At 43.8% G+C, this 12,371-nt stretch overlaps 1 protein-coding gene across 1 annotated transcript in view; it reads left to right on the forward strand.

The window, feature by feature from the left end:
- Positions 1-12,371, forward strand: part of TENM4 (teneurin transmembrane protein 4) — a 753,030-nt gene that overhangs the window by 564,731 nt on the left and 175,928 nt on the right. Inside the window, exons 11-12 of the mRNA XM_082749583.1 lie at positions 5,144-5,358; positions 7,054-7,264. Of these exons, the coding sequence (XP_082605709.1) occupies positions 5,144-5,358; positions 7,054-7,264 (426 nt within the window). The remainder of the gene's footprint in view (positions 1-5,143; positions 5,359-7,053; positions 7,265-12,371) is intronic.

The raw sequence follows: 12,371 nt of genomic DNA on the forward strand, positions 1-12,371 counted from the left end.
AAAAGGTCTCATTTAGCAAAATGTATTTTCTTTCCTCCGTGATCTCTATCAAACATTCTCTAAGCAGGAGTTGGATCTATCTGAAATCTCCCATTCTAATGAAATTAGTTTGTGGCTTTTTTAGGTTTTGTTTTGTTTTACCCAAGGAGCAGGAGGTGCAGATAAGAGACAAAATAAAATTGCACCAACTTATTGGTTTACTTTAATTGGAGTATTTTTGCTTAAAGGGATTATCTGTCATTACTAATGCAAATGGAAATCCTGTTTACAAACCCCTACAATGCAGTGCAGTGCTAGAAAGTGGTCAGCATCAAAAGCAATTACTGTGACAAAAAAGTACATCAGTCTGGAAAAACAGAGGACAAAGCTTCCTACAGTTTATGTGAGACCACATGGTTCTTAATTTCTTCTGCCCTGGTCAAACCAGTGTCTACAGTTTATGTTTTTAATTGTAATGTTAAAAATCTACTTCCTTAGACATATCTCAAGGGGAAAAGTCTTTAACACTGATACGAGTACATATTTCCTGTCCCTACTGAGGGTATCAGAGAAGAGAGCTGATTCCAGAATTAAGATTAGAGCCCCGTCTACAGAGATGGGAGAGGGAATGTGATCTGATGGAAAGAAAATAAATGGGCCTTGGAGCCAGACTGTTGACGGTTTGAATCCTGGCCCTGACATTTATTGGCTTTGTTAACATATGCCGATTACTCCTTCTTTGGGCCTTCATTTCTTCATCTGTAAGAACCAGGATGATAACACCTAGACAAGTAGACTTCTTCTCATTCACTGAAATCCTAAGCCATTTCATGTCAGTTATTAGAATCTCAGAAATCCAGACTAAGTAGTATTTTCCCCTCAAAAACCCTGGGGCATTTTTGAATATTTCAAGAAGATATATATCTCTATCTATATAGATAGAGAGATATATAAAGATATATATATATATATAAAATTATATAATATGTAATTATGTATATAAAGAACATATATATATATATATATATATATATTCTTTAATTATACAAGTGAAATTTACGACAAGCCCAGTATTTTAAATGTCCATCCTGTCTTCGAGTGTCACATCAAACTGCAATTTACACTATATTTGTAAAGTGGCTGTAACCATTTCAGGGTGCTGTGGGACAGAAACCAAATGTGGCAACTTTTCACAGTAAAGCCACAAGAACTTATGTTACACATTAATGGAAAAGAGCGGGGAAAGCCTTGAATAAACAAGCATTTCTGATGGTTGAATTGGTGGGCTTAGGGATAGCATTTTCTTCTGTCTGCAGTGAAATCCAAATTGCCCATCAGTTTAAACCATGCAGATTGCTGCACACAGGCTCAGCCGGGCTCTCCAAAATGGAACGGCTTATTTTGATAACCAAGTAAATTTCCAGCAGTTGCTAAGGAAACTAAAGGATTCTTTGTGCCAGTTATTGCATTGAAAAGAACCAGAGAGGTGGAGGGAAGGGAGAGTGTTAGTTGATTAGGAATTTAAAACCTGCGTAGATGGATCTCAGTTCAGGAAAGTGAGGACTATGACTGGGAAGTTCCTGGAGTTTTACTTCTTCCAAGTCGTCCTGGTTTGGCTGAGCCACCCAGTCGTTTCCAGTAGTTTGTTGAAAAATTTCTTTTATAGGCACGGTTGCCGATTTGTAGGGCCATTGCTAGAGGAAGACTGAATTTGCATATCTTTACAAAGAACAGGACTGTTACCAGTAAGACTTGCCTTATGAAACCTGATCTCACATTTGGGGGTTTCTCATTCTTAGTGAAGCTCTTGGTATTGTTTGTTATGTCTCTAGAGGCCCCCACTGATTGCATAGTGTCCTACATAGAAATGACTTGAGATACCAACTCTTGCCCTTTAACTCTGGGTCCTGTTTGTGGGTTCCTACCTCATAAAAATTGTCAACTTTTTGTACCCCATGATGCTCAGTGGGCTTTGGATCTGCCAGGCCTAACCTTGGTGGTTACCCTGCTGGGGCTGTGAGTTTAGTTGGGCTCTTACTCTTAAAGAGGGTCAGCCCACTCTACCCCCATGGCGAGTATCTATGAAGAGTTTTAATTAACCATTTATCAATTTAATGCTTTAAGAAGCCATATTCTAATAAATGAAGAGAAACCCCACGTGGCTTTATCTCCGAATGGCTTCTTAAGCATTCTGAGCCTCAGTACATACATCTTATTAGTGTGAGAATTAACGGAACTAGTGTACATGAAGGGGCCCAGAGCGGTAAAGGACAGCTACTACTACTGCTACATTTATAACTATTACTACTACTGCTATTATTGCTATTGTTCTTGTCATCACTATTATTTTCCAGAATGTGGTAGGCATAAAAAGAATTTTATACCCAGGACTTCTCTCCCCCAACTCCCTCCACCCTCGACCATCTCTCATTCCTCTACCATTGGTAGGTCTTGCTATGAAGTGAGATGGTTTCTATCTTAGCGCTCACTGGTTGGTGCTCAGAATGAAGAACAAAGAGTCTTAGGTTGTAGGATCTGGAACGAGGAAGGCACGAAGGGTGTGTGGCTTCATTCTGAACAACTGCTAGACCAGTCCATCTCGTGTCTCCCACCAGGCAGAGGTGCTCGGTGGGCTGCAGTTCTTTCCCCTCCAAAGCCCCCGTCTCATCCCTCTGTATAGTCCAGTGTGGGGACCACTGGGGACCAGAGTAGAGGACTGATAAAGGTTAAATCCCTAGTTGGGGATTTTCTTTTCCTTCAAAAACATCGACTTTAGGCTGGGCTGTGGTTCCTTCTCTAAGAATCTGGACAGAGTGACCCCGCATGAAGGCCACTTCTGAACAGAAGCCCGAGGGGCCCTCACAGACTCAGCCAAAAGAGTCAAGGTCCTGGTGAGGAGTGTGCCCTAGAACAGATTTATGATTTTTATTTGATTGTGTATACACACCAATGATAACTATTTTCTACCATTTGGTCCCACATTGGTAAAATACTAGAATGCTAGAAAAAAATATTCCCCTTTTATCACCCCCTGGGGAAAGAGCCAACTTACTTGTGCTATCTGGTCTGGCAGACCTCTGGAGAGAGTCTCAGGTCTGGCCTCCAACTTGTGAGGCTCAGAACTTAGCTGAGGGAAGAGCTGTCTCCCAAAAACATGCTCACCAGAGAGGAAAATGAGCCAGGCAGGGTGCTCTCGACGGCGTGCCAAACTGTGGGGGAAGCATTCAGTATTTCTTCTCAGACACAGGAATTACTTGAATGCAGACAATTCTGAAATCCCATCAGCTCTGACTCCCACCTACTCACAAAGGAAACGAGTCCTTGGAATTAGCGGTCTCGGGCTGGGAGGAAACTCAGTTCTGCATCCTTAGCAGAATTAGAAGCTATAGGGTATGCTCTTTTCTACCTAGAATACATAAGAATTGTGGTATCTTGGGAGCCCCCAAATCAGATAAGAATGTGAAAGTAATTCTCTTCCATCCTAATGCCTTGTGATTTTGGCTTCTGTCTTTGAACTTTGAACCACAGTGGGGTGGTTTGTGTGTGTCTACATTTTCAAGGTAAAAGTCTGGGGCACATTCCTTCCATAAAGGAATCAAATGCAAGCTCTTTCCCATGCTAATGACAGAATACTAGTGGTGCTTTTATTGAGAGCATGCATTTCAACTTTTTTTTTGGTTGGCATATTTTTAATTAAAATAACATTTAATGGTTTGAAGCTAAAAACCTGATGTTTCTGCCTAGGAGTTTGTAAAGGAATGATAACATATGGAGAAGTTTAACATTTAAATTGAATTTTATTATTTAAAACAGTAAAATATTTTATGACTACAACAATGCCCTGCCAAGCTCCATTTCAGCATCAAATGTGCTTTGTAAGGAATCTTACAAAGCTAGGGGAAAAAAAATACATTTTAATTTCTTATTCCCCAAATGCTTTTTATAAAAAAAAGTTCCCACAAACGTGTTTTCTTTACAAATGGATTCTTGTTCTCTAAAGTGTCCCTTCGAACATCTCTAACAAAACAATAAATCTGGATACCCAGGGGGTGCTTCCTTATGACAAATAAGATGTAGTCTGCTGGCTTGAGTTTGGCTTGTCGATGTCCTAAGGGTGGTCTTCTAACATCCTAGTCACCTCCTTCTGTCCCCTCCCAACTCCTCAGAAGCCTGATGTCTGGCAGGAAGTGGAGTTTATAGTTTTCACATGTGAGTGTGCTTAATTACTAAATAGAGGAAGTTTGATAAGCCGCCTTCCTTCCTGGTACTTCAGATGCCCCCCCAGAAAGCTGTCACTCTCCTGACTGGTGACAGAAATGGGCAAGGGACCATATATCTGATTCCATCCCCTGCAATCTGCAGGATCAGGGACCCGGGTTGAATTTCCAAGGATGTCATAGGCTTTGTGCCTGAACTTGAGAAATTCCCAAAGCTTTACAACTTCTCCCTCCCCCAATTTTAGCACAAAAATGATATTCGAAGACCTCCATGCAAGGCTCAGAAGCATTTTTCAGAAATACTCCCTCCCTTCAGAAGTACCCTCCCTTTCTCATCTTCCCCAACTCTACTCCTGCTCCTCCTGCTCCCGACATAAATCCTCATCTACATGTCTTAACCTCAAAATTTGGCTTCCAATTAGACATAAACATGTAAACTTGTAAAATACCTCTTCAACTTCCCACTGCTTCCCACTGCTAGGGGAACCATTCTGAATGGGAAATTTAATAACAACACCTTGCTTGCACTATCCTTCCTGTTTTAGCATTCATGCTTTTACACCACACACACACACACACACACACACACACACACACACTCAAAAGTTATTTTCCTGTGACCGCAAATGATTATTTTGGGGATGAAAATATATCTTAACAAGCTGTGGAATTGTGCAGTATACAGATGGCCCTTGGGGAGGACCCATACTGCTTTGGAAGAATGCATATTTTTAGCAGAACAATTTGAGCATCACTGGGAAAAAAAAAAAAAAGGTTCTGGACGTTCTTACTCCTCCTTGAGGAGTGGGGGTGGGGGCTGGCAGTGGAACGTCATGGAGAGAAGCGCAGAAGGCACAGGACAGTCTTGCGATTCACGGGCTCTGACCCCGATTGTCACTTGTGGCTAACTGTGCTGTCTTTGTCTTCCCTTCCCTGTGTCTTGGTAGGAAAGCCCAGTAGTTTCTTTCCAGAGGACAGTTTTATAGACTCTGGAGAAATCGACGTGGGGAGACGGGCTTCCCAGAAGATTCCTCCTGGCACTTTCTGGAGATCTCAGGTGTTCATAGACCACCCTGTGCATCTGAAATTCAATGTGTCTCTGGGAAAGGCAGCTCTGGTTGGCATTTATGGCAGAAAAGGCCTTCCTCCTTCACATACACAGGTAATCAGAACGCCACATCTCCTGCTCACCGTGGGCTCCTGTCCCGCCTCTTAACCTCAAGTCAGGAAGCCTAGTACTTACACCTGGAGCCTTGTGCCTGAGGGGCATTTCGTGTATTTGATATCCCATTCCTCCATTTCCCTCTCTAAGACCCTAACTTTCTGATGAGTAGGGCTCTATCCCTGTTTTTTTTTTTTTTAAGAAAAGGGAATTTTGGGAAATACTCCAATAGCCTTCCTACTGTTACACAGTCACCTATGTTAAACAATCCAAGAAATGTAACCTGAAGAGAAAAGAAGCAGGCAGACTTGTGTTTGAATCCTCTCATTATCAGCAACGAAGCCTCCAGCCAGGGACTCATCCACTCAGCAAGTTTCTCATCTCTCCAGTGGCAACACCAATATCCACTTTACAGGGCTGTTGTGAAGAATCTAGAAGAACATATATAAGGCAGCCAGTGCAGGATCTGGCTCAGAGGACATGCTACTTCCCTAGTCTCTTACATCCCTTCTGTCCTTTGGGGGTTCACAGTTACCCTGACCCATGCACACCAGAAATACCTGACGACTCATCCAGGATGATTTCCCAATTACCAGTTATGAGGGGTAAAGGACAGACTTGGTAAGGTAAGGTAAGGTCCTCCCAGCTCTGGGATTGGAGTAACATAAATCAGAGGCATCTATCAGATACCCCCAGGCCACATGCAGGCTTCGTAGCCCCAGTCGTTATGGAAGATTGCTAGGTAAAAGCTACATAAATGTATTTGCTGATGGTAGAATCACAGGAAAATAAAGCTGTGGCCCCTGATTTCTTTGTAGAAGAGCAGTCCTAGTCCTGGACTTCATTTATATGTGAAATAAAATAGATATCTTGGTTTTTTAAAAAAACCAATAATAGGTTTTTTAGGTAGGTAGATAGATATCTTGTTTTTTGTTTTTTGTTTTTTTAAAGATAGATAGGAAGGTGGATAGATGGATAGATAGCTAGGAGACATAATTGCTCAGTTTGCTTGCTGGTAGACCAGTAGGACTTAACCACCTGCCTGTTGTTAACACCATGTGAGTGAGTTCTCTTGGGTCTCATGCTAGCAGGTTCTGGTCAGTCAGCACTGTATCTGACACGGCATGCAATTATTGACAGAATTTTGAGCTAATCCAGTTTAAGTCCCCTGAAACTGATTGCTAAAACTGGAGCATTTAGAAAGGATCCTTGATAACAGGAAGATGGATACAAATCACATTTTCATTTGCACTTGATTGACATTTAAGGCACATCCAGTGTTCCAGTCTGGGTCCTTGAGCCCTGGGATTCCCGCCATCCCTTGCAGAGCTGGGGTGCAGTCATTAAATGGCCAGGTTTCCGATCATGACGTGCCCACCATTGGAAAAGCATGTTCATCTTGGTACAGACTCAGCCAGATGAAGACTGCCCACATATACACCAAATTAAAGAAAAATGAGACTAAAAACTCATTCACTATAATTATGCTGCACTCACAGGGAATCTAGAAGCTATTACCATGTAAAATGAGGGTCTGGGAAGGAGTCAAATTTGGTTGATCAACCTGCATGTGGCTTTAGCCTTCTTGCCTGCTCCAGGTTGGGTTTCTTGTGTGCTCTCCAGGATAAGTGTGAAGAAGGAATCTAGCACATGGTGAAGCAGACACATGCTAATTGTGCCCACTTTGTACTTCAGTTTGACTTTGTAGAGCTCCTGGATGGAAGAAGGCTCCTGACGCAAGAGGCACGTAGCCTGGAGGGACCCCAGCGCCAATCTCGGGGAGTCGTCCCCCCATCTAGTCACGAGACTGGCTTCATCCAGTATTTGGATTCTGGAATCTGGCACCTGGCTTTCTACAATGATGGGAAGGAGTCTGAAGTGGTTTCTTTTCTCACCACTGCTGTTGGTAAGGGAGACCTGTGGGATCTTGTCTCTTTGGGTGGAAGGACACTGGGGATTCTGTGGATTGGAGCCAACAAGGGAATGCATCTTGCCCACAGTTGTTGATGCCACCTGGAGTCTGGCGTGAGTCCATCCTGACTGGGCTTGCTGGACGGGATGGAAGTGGGAATCAGGGAAATGAGGGAAGGGAGGAATGGCAGGAGGGGCTGGCAGGCTATTCTGGGCTGTTACCTACTGCTTTTCCTGTGTTAACTGTGCACCAGCTGCTACATTGAAACCAAGAGGTAGAACTGACAATGAGATCGGAACCCTGTCTGACCAGCCACATAGAGGCAACATCTCTTCTTGTCACTTCTCTCACACACCTGTATAGATTCTTTGGCTCAGTGCATTGATTCGTGATTTGGGTTTTTGGTTTTCTTTTTTAATTTTTTTTTTTTTAAGATTATGTTTATTCATTTGACAGACCCAGATCGCAAGCGGGCAGAGAGATAGGCAGAGGGCGGGGGGGGGGGGGGAGCAGGCTCCCTGCTGAGCAGAGAGCCTGATGCAGGGCTCAATCCCAGGACCCTGAGATTATGACCCAAACCCAAGGCAGAGGCTTAACCCACTGAGCTACCCAGGCGCCCCCTGGGTTTTGATTTTGAGTATGTGTGGCTTTTTGTTTGTTTGTTTATTTTGCCTTTGGAGCTAACAGTCCTTGGCAGTAGAGAAAAGAAGATGAAGGCTCAGAGAGAGAATGAGAATGGCAGAGTACAGGTCTGGATGAACAATGTAATCAGCCAGACAGGTTGTGTTAAAAACAGTGACGTCTTAATCTCTGACACAGAGAGCGAGCTCTGATGTTTGCAATAGGGCTTAACACCTTCTCTGTCCCTTGTCATGGAAAAGGGCTACAGCCCTCAGTTCAGAGTGAGCCCCTAGGCCACTCCACATGCCTACCAGTGTCTGGGGAGCGCAGCATCTTGTTCTAAGGAATTACCTGCACATCCAGTAGACTCTGTCTCCTCCTTAGATGGCCATAGGACACAGTAGTCTCAGTGGTTCATTTATTCTGAGTTTGTATTGGAAGCATTATGACATAGCCTGGAGACAAAATCCCCTGCAGGAAAATAAAACTTACAGAAAATAAAACTCCACTAGCCAGAATGCTTGGAAATAGGGTTTCTGCTTAATGAAAAGCTTTATGTGGTATAGAGTTCACCTCCAAACCCTGTCTCAATCCTTGACTGGGAGCCTCTGGGACATGGAAAACGGAGTTGAATAAAAACCTCTGAATCTGGTCCTTGGATCCCTAAAACTCCCACAAAACCCTGCCTTCTTCTAAACAGCAGTCATCATGGTCAGGCCATTTCCCTCTTTTGCCATTTTGCCATTAGTGTCCAGGCAGAGACCACCTTCCCATTAAATGCGGGCGTGGTTTATACCCTTCTGCTATCCCTGCAGGCTCCGTGGTCTCTCCTCTTGGCAAAATGAGGCCAGTGGAGGGCCGTCCGGCTACGTCAGCTCCCAGGGAGGAGAGAGCACTTTGTGCCGTCCCTGACTGGGAGGCGTCTGCCCTCGCTGCTGCTCTCTGAGGACCTTGAAGGCGAGGAGCGAGGACGTCAATGTAATCTGTGCCCCCAGCCTGGACCCTGACATGCAGGGTGACTCAGTGGGTAAAGTCATGAGCCAGAGCATGGCGCTCCCTCTGCTCGGCCCCCTGCTGGTTCCTTCCTGGGGAGCTAGAAGCTCTGGGTGCAGCCCCATCCCGTACTGGGCAGCCACCGTGGTCCTCACCAGCAGTGAGGCTGTCACTCTGTTGGGTTTGCCAGGCTCCAGACCCAGTTTCTTTGCTCTTTCTGGACACAGTGGCTTCGTTTTAACAGCATGGACTATCGAGTTGTTAGCGGTGCCTGAGTGAAGCTTCGTGGTCTCACAGCCTGACTTCACTGAGGCATGGCTCGCAATCCTGCTTGCTCAGAACTGAGCTGTCTTCCAACCAGAAGTCTTTATTTTTAATAACTGAGCATAAATATAAAAAGATATTAATATAACCCCCCCCCCCGGGAAAGCTACTTGTAATGAGGTTATGCCTCTCAAAGAAGGTACCTAAAACATAGGTATAGTTAGCTACCTTTGCCAACTCGTGGCTTGTCAGAGCTTGCTAACCTGTTTTGCCATAATTAAGGTGATAGTCTTGCTTTTCCCTCTGGTTCTCCCATTCTTAGCTTAAGGATAAAATCAGACTTTACCTCCCTTAACCCTATAGTATCTTTTAGAGCAGAGAGGCTATCCTGTGCTTTTGGGGGCTTCGTGAACCACTTGGTGTTTCGTGAAAATACAGGTCCTTCTTCAGCAGCTGGGTCATTAGGTTCCACACATCTGACCTGCACCCAGATGCAATGCTGCTCATCTGTGGACCGCATTTTGAGTAGTAAGGGGTACAGTGTCTTAAGAATGGCCTCAGACATTGCTGTATAAAGCGTCACACAGGAAGCTGGTCTAAAATTTAGATTCCTGGGCCCTGTTCCCAGGAGTTATGACCCGCCAAGCCTTAGGTAGAGCCCAGACAATCCTGATTCCAGTAGTCTGTCAACTAAGCTATGAAAACAAGTGCCTCATGAGCACTGCTTTCTCTTCCTTCCTCCCCTAACCGCCCCACCGTAGCTCTGTGACCATAGTCATCAGGTCACCTCTCTGAGGCCCATTTCTCTTATATGGAAAATGAAATAATAATAGTCCTCTGCAATCCCTGTTGTGAAGATTAGAGTAGGTACAAAATACCTAGCACAGGCTTTGGCCCTGTGAGCACCCAGCCAGTGGAAGTTGCCAATAACCTCTTCCACCGTCCTGCTCCCCCCACCTTTCTCTTGCTGCCTTTTGGACTTGTCTGTCTTCCTTCAAGCTACAGTGATTGTTTAATGAATACCTTTTTTTTTCTTTAATACAAAAACAGACGGATTCTGATGTTGCTATTAATCCCTCTCTCCCCAAGAGTCCATGTCAGCTGAGTCTCAGCTGTCTGTGATTGTTACCTGTGAGCTATGAGTTGTAATTTGTCTTGGCAGGTTAATTAAAAGTTTGGGTCTTGTTTTAGTGAACTCATTATGGTCCCCATATACAGCTGTAGGTCTCAGTTTTGCTTAACACAGAGATTGGAATATAACCCTCCCTTCATTACATGTTGAAACGCAGATCTAGAATTTAAGAAGATCTGAGATGTCAGAATCCAGGGTATTTGTGTCTGTTTGTAATTAAGTAACAGGAGAAATAATTGCATTTAATTTAACAAATGGGTGTATTGTGTACATTTTTGCTTTTCCCTCCATTTAATGCAATCCAGCTGATGATTTTAAATTAAATGAGTTTATCTTCTGCCTTGAAAAAAATCTAAAAGCACTTTAATAACTGTATACATAAAGATATACACACAGAAACCTGATGTTGACTGAGCTCCCTCTGAACTGGATGCATTTACATTTACACACATACACACACACTCTCTCTCTCTCTCTGAAACTGAGTAAGTTTTAGAATAAAAGAGAGCAGCTGTTTTCACAAAGAACAGTTTTTCCCTCTTATGTGGAGATCCAGAATTTGAAGATAATGTTGTTTCTGGTCCTGGGTCCCCTGGGGGCAGGTAGCCTTGCTGACCCCAGGTATTGAATGAAGTAGGCAGATATATACGAGCAACTAAAATATAATTCAGTGGTGCCGTTTACAAAGGGCATTAAATATATTCTTTAAGCCTCTAGATAACTCAGTGAGGTGATTATTCTTATTTTTATGATCACCCTCTATTGCAAAAGAGGAAATTAAGGTTCAGGGATGGCCAGAGAAAAGCTGGGACTTGAATTTATATCTGACAGTCTCCAAAACTTGGGCTCTTCTTTCTTGAGCAATTTGCCTCCTTCCCAGGATCAGGTTTCTGGTTCGAGTGTGATGCTTCTCTTTCCCACCTGTTTATTCACTCAGCACATACTCTGAGCGTGCCTACTGTGTGTTAGGGGGCCATGCTTAGCCCTTTCCTGCGTATGATTTAATCATCCCAGGAACCTTAGACACTACATGTGGTGAGCTCAACTTTACAGATGAAGAAATTGTGGCTCAGAGAGTTTAATTGGCTTGCCCAAAGTCTCACAGTTATTAGGAAGGGCGGGGCTAGGATGGTAACTTGCTCTCCCAACCCTGTATTTCCCCAGTCTGCCCTACGGTAGCTTACTATTTGCTGTGACACTATTAAATATTTTATTTCTATTTGTATTATATGGAATTTAATTTCCCTTTTATTAACTTGCTTCCAATATAACTAAGCATCTTACTTTAACCCAGGAAGTTTCCTTGCGAAGTCATTAAAAAGACCCTAGGAGGAAAAAACAAAGCTTACAGCATCCAAAACTTCAAAAATAAAAATATCTCCAGATGTATTGCTTGCAAACCCCCGACCTGACAAATCAGTGTTGGAGTGTTTTGGGTCTCCAGAGAGCATCTTATCTTTTAGTTCTGGTTGATGCTAAAGCAGAAGAGGACAGATCAACCTGACATGGTGGCAGTGATGAGCCAAGTTGGAAAATACCAGAGATGCCCCACGGTGAATTTAGAAAAGAAATGAGAGTCATTGTTAGAAAACATAGACCCAGCAGTTTTTGTGAGAAACATGCCCTGGTCTTCCTGGTCTAGGACATCTGTACTAATGAAAGAGAAGAATCCTATTCTTCTCTTGGGCCACTGGCTGTTGCAAATGGACCCATGTCCAAGGACTAGAAGCAGATTTCGTCCCTCTCTCCCCCATTCCCTTCTTCCTTCCTTTCTTCAGTAAACAGTACATTCCTGCTTTTTCCCCAGTTGGAGATACAGAGAAGGTAGGACGTGATTTCTGGCAAGGGTGGCTCGTGATCTGATGAAGCACTGAAACAGGAAGTGTCTCTAATCCATGGAAAGGAGAAAAGAAAGGTCCGTTCTGGAATCACCGGTCAAAGTGCCACAAGGGTTGGAGGAAGGCATGGGCATGTCCAACTTGATGGGTCAGGAAGGGCTCCCGGATGAAGCGGCATTTGATGGGATCCTAAAAGATGAATGAGATTGACACACTGGGCCAGGGATGGGAATGGGCACTGATGAGTTCATTC

The sequence above is a fragment of the Mustela nivalis genome, assembly GCF_964662115.1.
Source record: "Mustela nivalis genome assembly, chromosome: 9".
Lineage (NCBI taxonomy): Eukaryota > Metazoa > Chordata > Mammalia > Carnivora > Mustelidae > Mustela > Mustela nivalis.